Raw genomic sequence first — 20,781 nt, forward strand, 5'->3', positions numbered from 1 at the left:
GCGAATTCCTTTTTTACGCCTTTCACTCCTTTACCCTCAGTCCTTTATTAATCCTCTCCCTCATCCCCGCTCCCCCAATCTAGCTTAGAATAATTAGATGCATGGAATTTCCCCGAAGTCCAGGTGCGGCGTTCTTTCTGTAAAACAACGAATTCGAGTTCGAAAGCCGAGTTTCTCCGATTTCCATTGACCCCTTAAGCTTACACCATCCCGTCGTGGACAAGAGCTGAACGGATGGTAACAGATAGTTGGTCTCCTCCAAAATCTCCAATGATGTGCTAAGCTCTCGAAACTTTCCAATTGCTTTCCGTTATCATACTTGATAACACTGTGAGCCAGAATCCGAAGGGTCTATAGTTAAACACTGGTGGCCAGTTTCATTATTCAACCGGCACCCTTCAACACATGCAAAAAAAGAGGTTTCTTCCAATGTTCCTTATATGTCAGGGGAATCTGAGAGAGCTAGTATGATGCACCGGACGAGCAGCGAAAGGCTCAAGTAGGTCCATCCACTCGCGGCTTTATAAGATGTCCGATTCGCACAACCCTGAGGATCATTCGTTTTCCTTCTTCGCAGCTATATATCGTGTCGAAGCTGTTTGTTTTTTTGTCGTATTTTATAAGGCATTCGGTCTGGATTAGTTAGGATACGAGCTTATAACCCATGTCCAGAACCAACCCTCTGATTCAACTGTCGGCGGAGGACTCGGGGGGTTCGTGGATTCCATGTTGTTAATCCTAAAAATCGGGCTCCGGTTCCTTTATCCCAAGTTATACCCCGCTGGTCTTCTCTCTTGTGTTATTCGTTTGTCCCGGTTCGGTAACCTTTATACGCTTGCGATCATCCGAACTGGGACCTATTTAACTCAGTTTTGATATTTCTAGATGAAGTATCCCCAGGGCCAAGATCAGAAATATACTCCTGGCCTGCGGAGCTCCGGTTTATGGTTGGGGTAAAGGCGGAGAACCCCGTCCTGTAAGCAACCATATCAGAATCAGTTCTGGTACTCATCATAAACACCATCCCGGGATACATGCTCAACAAAAACTAACAATAGTTGAAACAAGGTTTTAACTAGGACATCCTATGAATTGAGGAATGCAACTTTTCTAAATATAGAACTATTTGATGCGCATGTTGACAATCCTCATGCTTAACACTGACTTTACAACTGAGGGTTGCTCATCGGCATTACATCTTTATACCAGGTACCTACCTAGGTAGGAGGTAAATATTCGGTCCGCAGAGTCGTAGATATTTCTTGGTCGTTTCTTATTAGCATTTAATGCTGCTCAAGATGCCATAGGGACCCTACCATTTCTGCTCTTCTGCCATTTACTCCAATGATAAACAGGACAGATTTACGAGACCGAGACAGGCGAATGTCGATCATTGCAAATCGACGATTATACGCATTGGGCACTTCAATTCAGTCGGAAGTCCAACCCGTTGGGGATTCTTCCGTTGAGTCTCCCGCATCATCACGCAAAGTTTCTATAATATAAGAAACACTTCAATGTCATGATACCATTCCGTATACCCCCTTAACCTAATATATCATGAGCTTCCTGGCCGCCACAATCAGCATTTAGTATCTAATATATTAGGTAATTAGTATGTACTCAAACTAAGACGCGATTATCCCAACAGAGACCTTAGATTGGAGGTACTCAAAGTAATGGTTGTCATGATGGTGAGATATTATCAGCTGGTCCAGAGGCCGCGACCTATAGGAATGCATCCCGACATCTTTCGAAGAAGATGAAAAAAGTGACAAGTGCCGAAAGAATTATCAGACGGCGAGTTACAGCCACTTCAGAAGGTTCATGAACATGAAACATAGCCAATAACATTCGTCCAACAATCTATATGGGGGTGGCTCAGATTTGGATGCGACCTTGGGTACCAAGGCTCTTCCAAAGATGAAAAATTTCTCCTCGCAGTATGTCGACTGATAGTGATTAATATGTTCTTAGGGTTTTATTTAGTGGCATAAGAACCACGGCGAGACATCAATATATCCTACGAAGATGTCGACCTAGAATTAGCTTCACGGCATTCGAAAGGGCAATATAGACATGTCTCGACTTGCTGCCTTTGACCAGGCGGCTGATCAGAAGACCGGTACACTCGCAAATTATTTAGATTCATGGGAGTTGATATACAGTCCCCTTAACCAGAATGAAGTTAGATTTATTGAGATCTTACCTTCTAATACCAAAGAAGCGCCAGTGAGTTGTCTCCTCAAGGCAGCGGAACTAGGACCAGGTGCCCGTTATGCAGCGTTGTCATACGTTTGGGGCGATCCTAAAGTTACCAAAGACATTATAGTCAACGGTGTTGTAATGTCCGTCACTACCAATCTTGAATCTGCACTACGTCAGTTAAGAAAGACTGGGTTCCCCGAGAACGTCAGGTCTGGGAAGGTCACGCAGCTATGGGCGGACGCCATCTGTATTAATCAGAAAGATATACGAGAGCGTAGCCAGCAAGTGGCTATGATGGCTTCAATCTATCGCAATGCAAGCTATGTTTATTCATGGCTTGGTCTTCCCGACAAAAACCGCCACGATTTAGCATTTCAGATTATCCGCAAACTCTTTTGCCGACTTTCCTCTCTTTTTAAACCCTCTGGCACCGGACATAATCTCCTTAAGATAGCAAAGACTGGATTCGAGTGGCTGATTGCAAACCTGGAGCCTTTTTCCCCGGAAGGAGAACAACGCGAATGCGACGAATGGTGGGCTTTGGTCTATCTTAGAGAAAACATATATTGGTCGAGAATGTGGATCATCCAGGAAATCGCCCTAGCAAGAGATTCATCAATACACTGTTTCATATGCGGCGCTGACTGGATTTGGGACAAACAGTTAGACTTCGTTCGAGCTTTCCTACAAGCCTGTCGTACGACGGAACACCGAGATCTTGAGATACATAATACTAATGAGCGTATAATTTGGGGTTATCTCTCCGACGTCGCCCTTCTCGGCCTACCTTCCGAAGGCACTGTTTTGTCCACCTTCAAAAAAATTAACTCTGACAGTAGACAGCTAGTCGAATGCATTTATAAGGCATCGCTTAGAGCTTCTGCTACCGATCCTCGGGATTTCGTGTATGCAATGCTTAGCTTAACCGCGAGCAATATCCAGCCAGATTACACTAAAAGTGTAAAAGCGGTCTACCTTGACGCTGTTTTGAGCGACGGAATTACACAGTGTCTACCATCGTGTCTCGCTTACTCCGGAAGTGGTTACGGTTATAAGAACTACAATGGCATTCCATCGTGGCTGCCGGATTTTGGTAAAGTTGAGAAGGACGACAGCATCTTCATACTAGGTAATCGTACATCACTCTCGAAAGACATTCAATTCAAGGTTCCTGAAGTCACTCAACAAGACACTCTTCGGGTCCAAGGAGCAGTGTACGACTTTGTGGAGTCGGTACACGCTACCCAACCCTACGATAACGAAACTGGACCAGACGGCGCTGCAAAATATATACAAAATGTCTGCATCGAATACCTAGCCGATCCTGTGGTTCTTGAGAACATGGAAAGCTACGGTGATGTTTCCGTGTGGCACATGCACAATAGGCCGTTGCTAGTATTAATGGATGTCTTGAGCGCGGGATGGGAACGTGATCAGGTCTCACTTCTAGACTTTGACAAGTCTAATGCCCTGACCCTTTTCTGGCATAGAGTGTTCGAAGATCACCTTCTCACCGAGGAAGAGGAGACAACGGCAAAAAAACGGCTTAGGATACGGCCTCATATGACATTACCCGATTTCTTAGCGGCTGCCTTCGCAGGCCGTGATATCTGGGATTTCCGGGATAAATTGGACCGTTGTCGAGATATAAACTCGACTATAATGACGACTCTTGTACGTATGGCACTTCGAATCAGTCGCAGGGCACTGTTTAGAACAAGAAAGGGCCACTTGGGCCTTGGACCTCCGAATTTACGGCCCGGGGATATCATCTGTGCACTAGATAGATGCCCATTCTCGTCTTTACTTAGAAAAAGCAAATCCCATCTGGAGCATGTTGGACCATGCTATGTCGCGGGGTCATCTTCTATCGACCTCACTACAATGGTTGAGAAGGGAGAATTGAAGATTGAGATGTTTGAGATATATTAAGAAGTCCTATCGGAGGCATTCCTTATTTGTTACCTCCTATTGATGGTTGGACGGGTACCTAGCATTTCATATATACTACATCTCTCGAACTTAAGGTATGATGAGATCTTCCGACGTGCATCCGATCAGCGTAAGTACTATTCGGTTACCAACAGTGTTGAAACCTCATGTTATATCTCATGCCGTCACCGCTGCACCTTTGTGAGGCTTGCCTTAAAGCCGGGTCAAATTAGACATACATCCGCTCCTAATTAAGCTTGTTCGGGATATTGTCTTGACCCAACTCGACCGGATTAAGCAACCAGAAATAACAGGAGGGCACCCTATTGTAAACATCCACATCCACCACATCTGGTGGCACCTGGCTTTCCGCCACACACTCTGCAATCTTTGCACATCTCGTTATGCGTGGATGCTATCGTAATGCTATGCAGAGTCAAAACCTCAAAAGCCGGTATATAAGAGTATTGGCTTAAACTCACGAATAAACGTAATAATCTGTATTAAGTTAGGGAGTTTAATCCTTTATATTATTTTCTTAACCTTATTTAAGTGAATTAGGAGCAGGATACCTAAAATAGCGTAATTACCTACCAAGATTATGTAGTAACCCTGTTTAGGTGCGTTTATTCTGCCTTCAGACTGACTACCTTAGCGTCAGAAATATCTTAGAGTGCAATAACACATAAGTATTTTGCGATAGAAGTATTTGGTAGACGAGACGAGACGAGACGATTGAAAATCGCGTTTTCAGGAATGTGAAACAAATGAGGGTGATGGGAATGGGCAAATATAAGGTAGGTAGGTAGGTACTTAATATACACTACGTTAGGTCTGTTTTGCCGCTTTTTACCACTTTATTCAGTCGTAATCATTTGGGTTCATCCAATCCACTCATTTCATCTTGCGAAAATGGCAAAACCCAGTATATATCACTCACTCGTCTTCGATAGGTTCGGATATGCCCTATGCTTTCCCCATTGCATCTTTGTTGTAGGTAGTAGTAGTTGTTACCACCTAAGGTATATGTTGCTCTTATACGTATGACCGCGTAGCCAATCTGCTGATTCCATATGGGTGTCGAGTCACCGTCACTATCACTGTCACTGTATGCCCCTCGCAGCCCTCGGTAACAGGTACCTAGCCTACCTCCGATAGTTATCATATCATCCGATCCACGGATAGAAGGTCCACGCTGTCGAAATCACTTCTTGGGTTGCACTTTTGCGTGTTATTCACGACCTCGTTACACGGAACGTACTGTAAAACCACACATTTTCTCACATCATGCCACTTTTCACATGATGATGTTTATGCCGCAAGTACTTGCTATCACCGGTAATATTGGAGAAAATAAGCTGATAACCGCCTACCCGTTTACCCATAGCCGTTAGTCAAGGTGTGCGAAGACTCCATAAGGCTTTTATACATAGGTTAGGTTAGGTAGTGCTAGTGATAACTTCATTAGAAGAGATATGCAACTCCGGTTTATACCAGACAAGGTCGCCTCGATTGAAATAACACGGCGATGGGTTGATTGCAAAATTGTTCGGTATTATTCTACGAAGTCTTGCAGTGGAGTGTTGCGTGTTAACGCCTAATAAGTCTAGCAATATCAACAGTATCCAAAGCAGCCCGTAATCGTCAATACTCATTAGTAGGTCCAAACGGTTCGTCATCGTGTACGTAAATATCTCCCATATCACCAACTCTCCATGGACGCAAAATCCTTTTTTTTTTTCCAATCCACTCCTGCCTCGAAAATGTAGGTACCAGATCCAATATACACACCACCCAGAAAAATAACAATCCCGTCGCGTCTAAGCGAATTGTAATACAGCTGTAAAGAAACCAACTTAGAAAAACCAGCTAGCATGAACCCCCAAAACTCATCAACACCGCTCTAATGCGTGTCGCCCGGTTTTGTTACAAGGACTCTAATGAAAGGGAGTCTCTGTTTCGGCTATGAAAATGCGGATATGAGTTAACATCCGTAACCGCCCAGATCCCCCGGCTCACAGCCAAAGAATATACACCAAAAACCAGTATAGAAGCTCCAAGATACTACTAGGAATATGACAAAATACTTGCGACGATGCCCGCTCTATTGCAAAAGCCGTAACCCTTCCCGTCTAAGAAAGTCCGGCGAGCTTCTGTAGAGTCACAAGAACACCTGTAACAGCTATTAGTCTGCTTTCATTAAAAAATAGGTAGATATATTACTTACCACTCACACCCTGAGTTAGGGTCGAGGTAGCTTCGGTATTCCGATTTCCCAAGCTGACCGTGATCACATCCTTGGCCCGGCCTTCTCCGTTTAGACCGTTAGCCCACTTAAAAACTTTCTCGTCGTCGCGGCCGTCGCCAATGACCATTAAGAAGTCCACAGGGCTACTTTTCGAGTTCTTCGAATCGCGATTCGCTTCCTCGTAAACTCGGGCGGTGGCGGTTTCTTTAGTCCAGTCAATTGGTTCGACGACGACGCAGTTCTCCAGTTGTGTCGCATGAACACGCTGCTCTTCGCAGGATTCGTTGATATGCCCCGTCCAGTCGCTGGCTTGTCGCTCAGCATTTGCGTAATCCTCAGCACGCTTATAGTGAAAGATCAACGAGCAATTGCGGTCTTCGATTTCTGATCCAGGCGTTCGCTCAAGGTAGTACTGCAAGATACCTCGAACTGATTTCTTCCATGCGGCAACCTTATCGTGATCAGCCAGTTCAGTCCATGTGGCACCCCCGGACTTTTTGATAAAACATCCATTTTCGGCTATTAAGCCTAGATTGGGAACTAAACGGAACAGGCGATCTAGCTCCTCAGGTCTGCGTCCAGACATAACGTATACTGTGTTACGGGTATCCTCAACGAGGTCATTCAGCACATCGAGAGTTCGCTGCTAAAAGGTTAGTGATGCTATATTGACGAACGGGAAAGAATAAAACAAAAACCAACCTGGGGATTCATCGGAATAATCTCGTTCATGGGGCCATAGGGAATCAATGTGCCTTCAAGGTCTAGGAAAAACAGTCGCTTCTGACTTTGGGAATACCGTTGGCTAAGACTATTGAGATTTAGTCGAGGAACTGAAGTTTGATCGTGGCGGTGTTGTTCCTCGTAAACCTGGTCGAGAGTACTCAAGAATTTCGAAAACCAGTGGCTTCCGGTGTGATGGCTAACAATTTCCCGGAGTGCTTCCCATCGCTCCCTCTTTTCCGCATCAGACATTTCAAGCGCCTGCTTAATTGCCTCGGAACATTGCCTGTAGCTCCATGGGTTGACAGCTAACTCCTTGTTACCGAATAGCGAAGAAGTGCCCGTGAATTCCGAGAGGATGAGGGATCCGTGTTTCTGGTCAGAGTATCTTCCATCTTGGCAGACGATGAACTCGTGGGAGGTGAGATTCATCCCCTCACGTTGACTAGTAATCATGAGGGCGTCCGCAATGGTTAATAGGGCCAGGTACTGCGGGTACGGGATATCTTGCTTCAAATACACAAGTGGTAGATAAGCGAGGTTGGCCCAGTTCGAGTTTACTCTGGTAACGATGTCACCGACTGCTGCATCGAGGTCGGTCTTTTCACCGGTAGATAAGGCGACTTGGATCAAAACAACCTTATCCCTCCATTGTGGGTTTTTGTTGAGAAATAGCTCATAGGAGAGAAGCTTTTGTCGAACACCACGGACATGATCAAGCTTATCGCGAGCAACAATAATCTTCTTATCCTTATAACGATCCCTCATAATTCCAATCCATTTCATAACCTCCTCCTCTTGGCGATGGGCATTGAGATTAGAAGGGTCAATGCCTATAGCAGAATTCATAACGTTGACAAACCGATCCTCTAATTGGACGCCATCGGGTGTGGCCTCCACAGAAAGTAGACGGCTGCATGTTTGAAGGAAGTGGCGTGTATACTCGTGGATCTGGAAGCCGATCAGGTTCGCGCCAAGCATTCCCTCAAGTAGCTGTTTCCGGACGGCAAGGCATCGGAAGACCTCGGACGAGGGGAAGGCAACGTGCAGGAAGAGACCGATCTTGGCATCGGGAAGCTTCTTGCGGATCATCCCCGGCACTAATAGTAGATGGTAATCGTTTACCCATATCGTGTCTCCCCGCTTCCAATTCTTCACGATCTTGTCCGCAAATGCTTGGTTAAGGTTAACGTAGAATTGCCACGAGTGATCCTCGTAGGCCTTGCTCTTGGGATTATCCGGAATTTGGTAGTGGAACACAGGCCAAAGTATCTGCTTGCAGAAGTGCAAATAGTGTCCGTCAAAATCCTTATCAGAACAGAACACCGGGTACATGTTGAATTCGGTTATGAGCTTGTCGTTAATATCCGCCTTCTGCTGCGTTCCTTCTAGGGCATCTGTAGGCATGCCTAATGTACCGACCCATGAGTATTCATCAGCACACCCTTCGCGCGCCGCGGCCTCGGCAGCGTTGCGAAGACCTCCATTTCCTTGGTCAGCGTTCACGATACGCCAATTGGCGTGCGCAAAGACTTTGTCATGACTATCACTCCGGCTAGTCCGAGGTTGGTGAATTCCTTGGCGTCCAAGTTCCTTGGCCTTTTCCAAGGTCCTAGCGTGCTCTATCAAAGAAGCCGGTGGTGGTGAGTTCGCTCGAGACTTCGGTTGGTTCGGTCGGCCGCCCCATTTCGGTGATTCCTTATCCGTTGGCGCCTTGATAAATTCCTCGTCGTCTGAGACGTTCAGAACACGTAGACCATCTTCATTTAAAAATAGGCCGTCATCGATATATGCCTCTTCCTCCTCGGGAGTTTTGGGAGGAGTGATGGTGGGATCGGGAAAGAGGCTTGTGCGAAGCTCGAGAGGTGGTCGCTTCGATGGCTTTTTGTTGTTCTGCCTATGCGCGCGATGCTCACTAGAAGGAGGGGCACCTGGCAGCTGGAAGTAGACGGTTTTGGGGAGAAACCTAAAAAAAATTAAAGGTTAGACATGGGCCTGAACTTTCGGCTGTTTAACGATAAGATTTAGAAGAGCATCAGTGCACTTGGTTTTTCTTGTTTTTTTTCCCTTCTCGGTGCAATCTGACTGCCACTCCTTTAATCGATATTGGGCAGAAATTAATAAGAACTCAAAAGCATAAACTAAAACATATGAACTCTAGCAATTGATAATCTTAAAAGATATTTAGTTGGAATAGAGTAAAGGGGAAAACTTACAGCGAAGCCAAAAAGATGGTCATCTTGAACGAAGTTCAGTCTTAGTCCAAGTTGGACAAAGTGTAATCGTGATGATTTTTTTTTCTTTTTTTTTCTTTTCAACACAGTCCAAGCTGCAATTCCTCAGTGCACCCTAGATAGGGAAGGATAACGAGTAAATCTGTAATAGCAAGTTCATAAGAACTGGTTCCAATGCTTAGTTGAATATATGCTTTTGGTGTTCCAAGCTGGAGGAAGTAGTTTGGATGCTTGCTAGGATCAGTTAAGCTAGATTCTTGATAGAAAAAAAAGTTTGGAGATCTGATGCCCTTTAAGAGTCGGGTGATTGCACGGCGGAGGGGAACGGGAGGCTTAGACGAACACTACCGGGAGAGGCTAGTAAGAAAAAAGCTAATTGAAGCAATGTAGGTCAGGGTGACGCAAAAAACATAAATTGCTAAAGAAGGTGTGAGCATGCACCAGCATAATAAAAAGCTGGGTTATGCTGGGTATTCTGGGTATTCTGGGAATGCTGGAAAGCTGTTGGATTCTAGTTGGATCAAATTGATGTCACTACCTTAAAGTTAGGCGGAAAGTTGATTCACGCTAAGAAGCTAGGATAACACCAGTATGTCGCTAGTAAAATAAGTAACCAGTGACGTACTTGAAAGGTGCAATATGAAAATCGCTAAGGATAACTGTACAAGTGTATATCTTCTTAGGTACCTCACAAGCTGAAGTTTTACTGGATTGGCTGCAGCCTTTTACAAGGTTGATATGTACTGTACCTTATGTAAATGTATAATACGTTGTTTAATGGATCTTATTTTAGCGCACATATCGTTGAGTTTCTTCTTTTCTCTGATGTCTTCATAACTAACGCACAGACCATGCAAAGAAAAAGAGGGAAGGAAAAAAAAATTGTGACGGCGAAATTCCAACCAGTTAGCTTCCCCCACTATATCGTAACGGCGCTTACTTCTAGTGCTATCTATCAAAGCATCTATTATGGATTCACATTCCAGGGAACATACACCAAATCCACGAGGTACCTAGGTCCTAAGGTAGGTTAGCAATTGTATATATGAATACCAGGTAATGTATGACTTCATATTCCCTACTTTCAGATATTAATACGGAGCTCCCTCTCCTACGTCGAAACATTCCCTTCTCTATATTCGATACCTATTCGAGGGACGTTTCTCTCCGACAGGACACAAGGGACTTGATGCGAATCACAGCCTTATGGGGGGATCGAGGGTATTCCAGTAGTTTCCCTGCTGAACCCCAGCCCAGTTTTCTAGTTTCGTTCTTTACCCAGGAGGTTTTGGTCCGAAGCTAACGACGTTATACACTACATCACTATCTCATAGTCTCGGCACGTTATATTAACTAAGCTGACAAGCTGGTTGTATTGAATCGCTACCTCCCTGGGTAGGTACTATCAAAATAGAAAATTTTGGAACGACGGGATAGATGCAACAATCCTCTCACAATCGAACCCACTTGCGGTGTCCCGTAATCGTCACAGTTGCCGAATTCTCCGGTGCCTTTCGTCTTGCTTCTCCGTCTCCACTTACACACTTACACACTTACACGGAAAGCTCCCAAGTCACAACATCGCCCCTTAGCCGGTCAGCCTAGCTATTCATTCCCCATCCGCAATGGCTTACTACCATTTCATATTGTAAATTGTGCGTTGAGGATCTGAGGGTCCTGGGCACATTGTCCTTTTGGAAGGTCTCATTGGTTGTTCCAACACGTTTGGGCCGTTGGACCCGTTACGGACTGAGGTAAACCGCCGAGCTTCCCCGCAATGTAACAAAGTTCGATCGGGTCTTTGCGGGCAGCTTTTGACGACGTGATAGTTTCAGGAATCATCAGTTCCTGTCTAACCCCCGGGGATTTGAACTACCTCCTACCTTAGGTACCTCCTATATCACGGCTGTCCTACACTCATACCAATCACGGCCTAATATCCTCGTCACTTATAGAAAGCCTACAAAAATAAGCGCAGAGTCCCTACGCCGGCGTAATGCTAGTCTAATTGGCCGTTTTAGCCTACCAAGCCAAAGATGCATTAATACCTAAATTAAATTCCCTTAAGCCGCACCTATCGTGGACGTGCAGAAAGACTTATTATTGGATTACCCATCTACAAAACGTATCGACTAAACGCGAGGCATCGTAAATCCTCAAACAGAGCCTAGAACCTTCCATTACATGCAAATGCAAACTGCAAACAACATGTAGGCTGGATAACGGTTTTCCCGAAATGGCAATTAGCTGGTGTCTTAAGAACTACGCAGGCCGTCCGCATGGCCTGTAAGAAAGGTCCACCCATAGACTGCAGGCCGCGTCTCCGAATTGCGTTGTTTTGAGCAAGCGTAAATGTGAAGCTTTTGATAGGTCGTTCTTCAATCGACAGCAGCACAACACCTAATAGTGTACATCTACATCTATATTTACGCTTTTTTCAAGGGGGCATTCTTAAAAAAAACCCGCATACAACTCGGGCGCTCCCCGTCTTTGATCACGCAGCAAAAACGCAGATCGTCAGTAACTACCGGATGGTGCTTAGCTTACCTTTTGTAGCTGCAATTAAAATAGTAACACGATCTCAGATACATTAGGTACATAGCTGCAGGGGGGCTTCATCTAGGTATGTGGAACTTGCGTATTGGTTCGATAGACACCGTATATGGAAACCCCTCCAAACGAATTCCATTACCAAACGAGATGTCCTGAATTGTATAGGTCGCCATGAATAAGCTCGAGGCGGCTCTACGTCGTCTAGCGAACACATCATACACAACATACACTAGCCACACAAACACATATCTCTCTCTCCAAGAACATTGAGCCGTCGACTTTGACGGGATGTCACACTCTTGGCGTTGACACGTCTCGACCAGTCTATCAACCAGTTCATCATGTTACCGACGTAGGTTAGGTGCTTTCTTACTCGATTCCATATCCAAACGGCCCATGCGTTATAGTATTACCCCGCCCTGGTTTCCCATTTTTTACATACGCATTCCGCATATGATTCGCGATATACCCCTCAACTCCTCAACTCGTGTTTTTTGGGGTACTCTCTCCACACCTTTATACCTATTGCTCGCAAAATACCTAACCGCTTGGTTATACCTACACACATATACTACATGTAGTAAGCTGCACTAGCTGCAAGCCACCAGACATGATTCACCTGTTATATATATATAGGTATATATATCTACCTATATCATAGGCTAAGCGAAGTGTAAGAGTAAGTCTAAACAGATATTCGAAGCTATTCGCGAGTCATTAAAACCAACGCTTTTCTATTTCCTTAGTAAGTAACGAAGAGACAGCTTAGGTAGTCTAGGTAAATAGTCTAAAATTTGATCATGTACAATAACATCATGACTCGAGCTGAAAATCGGAACCTTCTGTGAAATCAATCGGCTCGGCTACGCTCCCGAGTCCAGGCCGCCATTTAAACCATTAAACTTATGCAGGAACGGCCCGCAATTGGTTGCGCCATCTGGTTGGATCGTTTAAATAAAAAAGACTAGCCCAAACTTTCCTTGAGGTGGGACCCAATTTTTTTTTATCTCTCTCTCCCAGAATTCGGAACATCGTTCCACGTGCCCAATTTCTCCAAAGTTCCATTCCATCACTGTGATGGAGAAGTGTTTGTCCATATTTAGTGTGCCATTTTACATAAAAAATTAGCATTAGAAGCACCAATGTAATGCTGGGTGGCCAGAATGATCCAGCTTTTGGTGTTGTGGGGACCTGGGGGATGACGAGGGCAATAAGGGCAATGAGGGCAATGAGCTTATCTCTCGACTCAGTTCTAAGACTCAGTTCTAACATCATGAGTCCCAATCAATTACGCCAGAGCCGAACGGCCTTGTCCTTACCCCCGGACCCGACGAGCCGGCCGTCCAACGACCAATCTAATGCATAAACCTCATCTTCGTGACCGGGTAAATCAACCGACATCTTAAACGAACGCATATCCCACACCTTCAAAGTCGTATCCCTCGATCCAGAGCAAAGTAAACGCTGGGGATCACATGTTAGTACTGTTTCGAAAATATCACGCGCCTGCGCAGGGAAATTCTTCCCTTCAGCCCTCACGGCATTCTCCGCAGGGAATTAAATAAATAAGATAGGTTCAACTTACCGAATCAGCCGAAAATGCACATTGAAATACCGGTGCAACCTAGCATGGGTTAGCCGTTATACCGATTTCTTGCCAGCGGCAACGAAGTTATGCAGGTTCGTTCGAGATGTACACTTACATGGCCTCGCAATGTCGCGAGAAATTTCCCGTCGCTGTGTATCATATTAGCAACATTCCATTGCATGAGGTCGTCTCCTTGTAGTATAAGAGCACATGCACTACGACGGGTCTCAAATCTTAATAGGATATAGATAACTTACCGGCCCCATATCTTGATATGGTTATCCCAGCCTGCGCTGGCTATCAAGGTCCCATCCGGGGAAAATGAAACGTGGTTAACTTGTTTCTGATGTCCTAATAGTCGTGCTATGGGCTTTGTACCCTGCTCCGGGTCCCAGAGATATATCGTAAAGTCGTCACTGGCCGAGACGACTCGTTCCGCTATCCTGCCTTGCTGCTTTGCCGCCTTCTCGAAGCGCTCTTTCGCTTTCGCTCGTTTCTCCTCCGTGGATGCAGGTACGTTTTTCGTATGGTCGTAGAAAGCTGTTCGAAGTACGAAATCCGTTGATAACGCGAGATGGTTCACCCAATGGGCATGCGACGCCAACGTATGTTTCAACGTCCCGTCGATCGCATTCCATACCTTGATCGTCTTATCCTGGCTAGCACTGTAGATTAGATCCGTTCCACCCCACCTTACACAACTAACACTCCCCTACGACTCTATTAGCTTTTTTTTCTGTTCTTTTTGCCGACAGCGACGCTCCAAACAATAGGCACTCACTTTATGTCCTGATAAAACATGCTCTGTTATCCCGGTATTCGCGATCCATATCCTTATTGTCGCATCTTTACTAGCACTCGCTAGTTTCGGCGTATCATCACGCCATAAATGAAATGGTTGCCACGCAATGCTCGTGATCCATTTGGAGTGACCATTGAATGGTCTCCCAACGGCTTGTCCCAACTCATCCCATATCCGAACCGTCTTATCCATGCTGCCAGTAGCCAGGTTGTGTCCATCCGGACGCCATGCCAGCGCCAAGACCCAACCCGAATGACCTTTCAGGGTATGCTTCGGCGTGCCGCTGTCCGTGTTCCATATTCTTGCTGTGTTGTCCCCGGAGCCTGTCGCTAATAGACTACTCGTCTTGGGTGAAAATTGAGCCGCTAAGATAGCCTCACCATGTCCCGGTATCTTATTTGACATGCGCGTCACAGCTTGTACTTTGAATACAGCTTGCGGTTCGGCGGATAAGGTGATCGTAGTCTCGAAGGGGTTCTCGACGCCATGTTTACGGAGAACAGCTAGGAATTCGGAAGGCGTTGGGTAGTTATCAATCACCGTATCAGAGCTCGGGAGATGTATACGAAATCGATAAGGCGTAAACTCTTCTCGTTCCTATATAGAAAATGTAAGGGCTTAGCTTTCCTGTTCTTTCGCGCCATAAGATCGAAGATGGTATCATACCCTTCCTAATAAAGTATTAAGTAGTAAAGAAACGTTTTTTTCAGTCGCATCAGCTAGGGGAACTTCTATCGTTTCGGCCAATTGGTTTCCGTCGTTATCTACGAATCGCGCCTTGAACGAACCAGCTTCAATGACTGGAGGCGTAACATCTTGTTGAATCTGAGATCGTTCTAGTTCTTCTCGCCGTTGCCGTTTTGATGGTGGCGGGACTACGGTAGCCATAGCGCCAAATTTGACTAAAAAGTAAAGAAAAAAGCGTGGGAATTTCTCTTTTCGTCTAAGTAATCATGCGATTGATCCCTAGTTTCGAGTTGTACGGAACAAAAACGTAGACTTATACAGGTTTCCTCTTGAATTGCGATGAGATATCGCGGGGTGATACTAGATACCTGACTAGAGAAACAAAAGTTGAAAATCTTTATCTTATCGTTATCTTATCAAAATTTATAGAATCTCTTGACCGAAGTACCTACATGTACTAAACGAGAACCTTAAGGTGGCTTATGTTACCTTCAACTCCTAAATTGAACAATCTAAAGGAGGAAGCCGCGTCCAATCTTCAAACACAGATTGAGGAAGGTGAAAAGGGTTATAATAGAATATCGCCAAGATCAATTTGATGGTTACCTCATACCTAATTCTCTTTCTCATTCTCTTCCTACTTAAATAATCTCACCATGTCATCTCCAAATGCGATTATTTTCCAAGATCGAATCCAAGATCGAATCCACCGATTCACCGTATACTAAGTTTCGTTTCATATAGACGTAGTTATCCTCATTCCTCCTTCTATGCCCTTTAAACATCTCAACAATAGGCATTCTATACGATGCCGGAATCCTCAAATAATCGAAGGCCTCGAGCCTCTTCGAGTAAAGAAAGCTCCTCTTCTTCGCGACAAATTACCATTCCTAATCATTCTCTTTCTCGTACGACATCTTCAACTCCTCACCCGCGTAGTTCGCAGGAAGTTCCCCGTAGACCCAGTACCTCTGCGAGCCAATTTACGTCTACTTCTTATAGCGGTAGCCACTCTGCAACAAATCTGTCCCATCCGTCAAGGCAACGCCGTCGTACCAGTACAGCGTCAGGGCGTAAATCCCGCGCAACCTCGTCCGTCTGGGGTTCTGAGTCGCACGAGATTGTCTGCGCCGTTACTGAGGCGCGAGGCGTATCTCCAACTGTTGGACTTGCTTTCATCAATATTACCACGAATGAGGCCATCCTAAGCCAGATATGTGATTCACAATTCTATGTTAAGACTATTCACAAGATTCAGATACATGAGCCATCTACGATATTGATCGTCAATACAGCCTTTCCTCCTAACCCCAAATCTAGCCTTCTCGCCATCATCGAGGAAGAACATCCGGATACCTTAGTTGAACCGCTCGACCGCAAGTACTGGTCGGAGAATGCCGGTTTTGAATTTATTCAGACCCTTGCATTTAAACAAGACTTGGAAGCTATCAAAGTGGCTGTTGAAGGTAACTTTTACGCTACCTGTTCATTTGCCGCAGTAGGTTTACTTCAAACATATTCTTTCTTTGGTATATATGCTTATAATGGTAATTAGGCAGTTAAGTATATCGAACTCTCTTGTCGCGTGTCTATTTCATCTCACTCCCTTCGGATCAAGTATCAGCCGTCAGAAAACACGATGATGATAGATATTTCCACTATCCATTCTCTCGAACTTATACAGAACCTTCAGGACGCCAAATCAAAAGACTGCCTCTTTGGACTCTTGAACGAGACGCTTACTCCCATGGGCTCGAGAATGCTTCGAAGCAATATACTTCAACCCTCTTGTCAGGTTGACAGTACGCTTATTCCTCGTTTTGATGCAGTAGATGAGCTTACTGTGAAAGAGGATATGTTCTTTGAGATACGAAAAGGTCAGGACCAGCGCCTCGGTTAGGTATAAGATGTTGGTTATACTAACTCGCTATAGCCCTTAAAGGATTTCTAGACGTGGAGAAATTACTGACTATGGTAAATATGACAACGTTGAACTTTCAAACATCCTAGCTAACCAGGTAAAGCTTGTATTCGTGCCTAACCAATCATCAATCCATGCTTCAGAACAGGCGATTAACAATATCCTTGGAATAAAGGCTTTCATTACCGCTGTCCCTTCTCTATACGAGGCTCTAGGAACGGCACGCACAGAACTACTAACTAGAATCCGCGAACTATGCCGCTTGGAGCTTGTTCGACCTATCATGGATCTTATCGCAGCTACAATTAATGAGGATGCGACAGCGACGAAGTCGCCTCTTGACATGAGGAATCAAAGAACATATGCAGTCAAAGTAAGCGACCCTTCGTCACAGGCCGACTCTATAATTGAACTAGGCTAACTATTGAAAGTCTGGAGTGCACGGGCTATTGGACGTTGCTCGTCAAACTTACAAGGAGGCAACAGAAGATGTTCATCGGCATATTGAAAATATCAATGGTAAGTGCAGTAGCAACTATCTGGTTTAGCAGTATATTTTCTCATATCCCACAGAGGAACATAACCTCACAGCGGAACTGAAGTTTGACCCCAACCGAAAGTATTGGTTGCAGCTTAGACACAGCGATTTTGACGATCGTGCGATTCCAGAAGTCCTCATAAACAGGGTCCGAAAGGGAGCTTGGATTCAATGCCAAACTCTAACCTTGGTCCAATTCAACCACCGTATCACGGACTCCCATAACGAAGCTATCATGCTTAGCGATAGAGTCATTCAGGAACTTATCAAAGCGATAAGAGCGCACATACCAAATCTCTTTCGTATCTGTGAGAGCATTGCTCTATTGGATATGATCGCATCGTTTGGTCAATCTACTACTACTCGAGGCTATGTGCGGCCCGAAATTGGGAATACGTTAGCGCTCAAAGGTGCAAGACACCCTATTTGTGAACGCGTAAGTACTTCAATCTCTTAGCTAGGTAGGTTAGGTAGGTAGCCATGGTGTTTGACTCTAACACTTCTATAGGTAAACCCTGAACGATTCGTGCCGAACGATGTCTTCGCAAACGAACAGCACCGCTTTCAGATAATCACTGGCTGTAACATGAGCGGAAAGAGCACTTATATCAGGATGATATCTCTTCTGCAAGTGATGGCTCAAGTGGGCTGTTTTGTGCCAGCTCAATATGCGGCCTTTCCAGTAATCCAACAAATTTTCGTGCGAATGTCCACTGATGATAGTATCGAAGCTAATATGTCAACATTTTCGCTTGAAATGCGAGAGATGGCATTCATACTAAGGTATATGAAACTCAATTTAAGCAATGTTTAGTACAGTCTAATATTGGGCCAGGAATATCAACAACAGAAGTCTCGTAATCATTGATGAGCTTGGACGCGGAACTAGCACAAGAGATGGTCTCGCAATAGCGATGGCCATATCTGAGGCATTGATTCAGAGTCATTCGTTCGCATGGTTCTCAACTCACTTTCAACAACTCGGTAAGCATTCTAACGTATTTCAATGCATGACTATTGCTCATTTAGCGACAGCGAAAGTACTGGGCAGTCGGCCAGGTGTTTTGAACTTGCATCTGGCTACCGAAGTGTATGAGACAGATAGCGGTAATCCGAAAATGACCATGCTATATAAAGTCACCTCAGGGCAGGTTCAGGAAGATCATTACGGCTTAAATCTCGCACGTGCAATTGGATTTCCAGAAAGGTTTATTGAAGTTGCTGAAGAGGTCTCGACGTCGCTCGCAGAGAGTATCGAAAGAAAGAAGCAAAGTTCGCAATCCAGAAAACTGCTTCGACGTCGAAAGCTAATATTGAATTTGCAAGACACTCTCCTCCAAATGCGAGAGTCAGATATGGATGATGGCGCACTGGGTAGCTATCTTAGGCTGCTTCAAAAAGAATTTGTGTCCAGGATGGACGAGATTGAACAAGCTGGAGTAATCGATGAAGAGGAGTCCCCTAGCTTGCTTGAGACACTGGCGGAACTAAAAGAAGATAGGTAATCTCTAAACGCTCATGAACCCCTAGGCTCTTATATAGAATCTTATATGCATCGTAATATCTATTTACATGTTGAAGTCTTCCCCGGGGCTTGCTCCGTTGATATGATTAGGGTTCGTTTCGTTGTACCAATAGTAGTATGCGTCACTTTGGTGCCTCTCTTTTACCCCTGGATGTAATGACTTCTTCATTATTCGGACGTATTTATCTAAGTCAAGTCCATGCTCTTTCCTAAATTCGGTGAGCTTGTCAAAGTTTATGCATTGCCGATTGATCGACCTAGATTCTGATATCAGTTTCTTTCTTTCAAGTTCAGAGGTGTCAAACGTGAACGTAATGGTGGCTGTTGACTCACATGTCGGGTTGTGGGTATTCCTGACCGGCAACCCAATGGTATGTCATGAGGTTCACATTACCGCTGCACTGTAATGCTTGGAGCAGAATGTCGACGCAGTGGTTGATGTGAATCTCCGGCAAACCCATGACGGTGTGGTTGCGCGTAGTGAGCTTGTAGTAGCCGCGGTAGGCGTTCTGTCGGAGAGAGTTGAGGCAATGGATCTGATGATATACGTCGAATGCACCGACGTAGGCGTCATCGCCCAGTCCCCATTCGGAGTCTTCTAACTTGGGTACGGTCGATGGATCTTTTCCCATCCGCACAATCTCGTCCCGCGTCAGAGGGTAGAAGCGACTCAGCTCCCATTCTTCCCAGATCTCGTCTGCTGCGGCGTTGGGAAGCTCCCGCGCGATGGATGCCCTTTTGTTGTCTGGGAATAGTGTGCCTTGGATTATTCTGGGTTTCATTTCCAGGTCTAATCTATCGAAGATGGGACCTGTGCATTCCCTTCAGCTATTGGCTCTTCTATACGATGGTTTAATTCAATGAAGTTTGGCATATTTCCTTACTGTAGGTAGACGCTTGTCGTAGTTTAGAGTTGAGCTGGGACTTCTGACTCAGAGATGCCAAGAACAGAGCCAGCGATGTCATGAATATGACGATATTCAGAACTGTTATAGCTAAGGTCGTGCTTGTGAATGGCCATGTCGACTTGCTTGGCGTAGGCTTTTCGCCTAGCAATCCCTCCCCCTCCTCGTCTTTCCCTCCCATAGCGAGAGTAGGCATTGATGATGGGATAGATTCACGTAGATCTTTCTCGGGGTATGCCTAAGTCTATGTAAATTTCCAAGATAGTACTTAGGTACACACCACATGCTTCACGATAGTTAGCCAAGGCGATTACCAACGGCACAAAATGCCGAATACACAGTGTCCCTTGCTTAACTGACCTATCGGGCCCAACAGTCTCATGCGGCCGAATCCACGGAAGAGGCATAACAGTTGGTAACCATGATGCGATTCCACAAGAACTTAAAACATATGAAGAGGTTCCCAGCGTTTGTATTGTTATATCGCGGCCACAGTAGTAGGACGGACTACGCTTAAGTATGATTCACAGACAAAGTAGTATATAACCTTACTCTCTTGGAAGTGAAACTTTCTAGAATAACACGACTCCGAAAGAAAAAGGTTTCTCGGGGGTGCCACCGAACAACCCTTACCGGGTCTAGGTAGATGTGCGTCGATAGGCTAGTCCCTAAATGGTGTCAAAAACTGACCGAGCTATGCAACAGTCTGTACAACACGGTGCATGATTTGAGTATTATAGCGTTGCTTCGCAGCACGCATTAGGAAAATAAACAGCCGTACAGTTGCAGCGCAGACATGGCGCAAGCATGGATCATGTTGACGGTTCGCGCACACGTGAACCAACTAGAGCTGGGAGTCCATCTTTTTTAATATACTCAAATCTAACATATATTCCGTAGAGGGAAGTTCCAATTGC

At 45.2% G+C, this 20,781-nt stretch overlaps 5 protein-coding genes across 5 annotated transcripts; 2 read left to right on the forward strand and 3 right to left on the reverse strand.

The window, feature by feature from the left end:
• Positions 1-1,954: 1,954 nt before the first annotated feature.
• Positions 1,955-4,615, forward strand: F4812DRAFT_298706 (heterokaryon incompatibility protein-domain-containing protein). The gene has a single exon (XM_047931208.1). It carries the CDS (start codon positions 2,080-2,082, stop codon positions 4,138-4,140), a length of 2,061 nt encoding a protein of 686 aa, XP_047791992.1. The 5' UTR covers positions 1,955-2,079; the 3' UTR covers positions 4,141-4,615.
• A 1,058-nt stretch (positions 4,616-5,673) lies between these two features.
• F4812DRAFT_419918 (glycosyltransferase family 20 protein) lies at positions 5,674-10,033 on the reverse strand. The gene is made up of 4 exons (XM_047933397.1): positions 9,328-10,033; positions 7,091-9,077; positions 6,368-7,031; positions 5,674-6,313 (listed from the first exon to the last, which is right to left on the reverse strand). The coding sequence occupies exons 1-4, from the start codon at positions 9,348-9,350 to the stop codon at positions 6,273-6,275; spliced, it is 2,715 nt and encodes a 904-aa protein (XP_047791993.1). The 5' UTR covers positions 9,351-10,033; the 3' UTR covers positions 5,674-6,272.
• A 2,983-nt stretch (positions 10,034-13,016) lies between these two features.
• Positions 13,017-15,346, reverse strand: F4812DRAFT_419925 (YVTN repeat-like/Quino protein amine dehydrogenase). The gene is made up of 4 exons (XM_047933398.1): positions 14,955-15,346; positions 14,268-14,885; positions 13,744-14,198; positions 13,017-13,635 (listed from the first exon to the last, which is right to left on the reverse strand). The coding sequence occupies exons 1-4, from the start codon at positions 15,174-15,176 to the stop codon at positions 13,533-13,535; spliced, it is 1,398 nt and encodes a 465-aa protein (XP_047791994.1). The 5' UTR covers positions 15,177-15,346; the 3' UTR covers positions 13,017-13,532.
• Positions 15,347-15,783: 437 nt separating this feature from the next.
• F4812DRAFT_457079 (muts domain V-domain-containing protein) lies at positions 15,784-18,939 on the forward strand (the record flags this gene model as incomplete). The annotated part of the gene is made up of 9 exons (XM_047937103.1): positions 15,784-16,473; positions 16,531-16,852; positions 16,909-16,949; positions 17,000-17,269; positions 17,328-17,415; positions 17,470-17,870; positions 17,943-18,217; positions 18,270-18,418; positions 18,470-18,939. 9 exons carry the CDS (start codon positions 15,784-15,786, stop codon positions 18,937-18,939), a joined length of 2,706 nt encoding a protein of 901 aa, XP_047791995.1.
• Positions 18,936-20,688, reverse strand: F4812DRAFT_419931 (uncharacterized protein). The gene is made up of 4 exons (XM_047933399.1): positions 20,225-20,688; positions 19,844-20,150; positions 19,293-19,770; positions 18,936-19,216 (listed from the first exon to the last, which is right to left on the reverse strand). Exons 2-4 carry the CDS (start codon positions 20,058-20,060, stop codon positions 19,003-19,005), a joined length of 909 nt encoding a protein of 302 aa, XP_047791996.1. The 5' UTR covers positions 20,061-20,150; positions 20,225-20,688; the 3' UTR covers positions 18,936-19,002.
• Positions 20,689-20,781: the final 93 nt, after the last annotated feature.

Source organism: Daldinia caldariorum (assembly GCF_022478825.1).
Source record: "Daldinia caldariorum strain CBS 122874 unplaced genomic scaffold F4812scaffold_4, whole genome shotgun sequence".
NCBI classification, from domain to species: Eukaryota; Fungi; Ascomycota; class Sordariomycetes; order Xylariales; family Hypoxylaceae; genus Daldinia; species Daldinia caldariorum.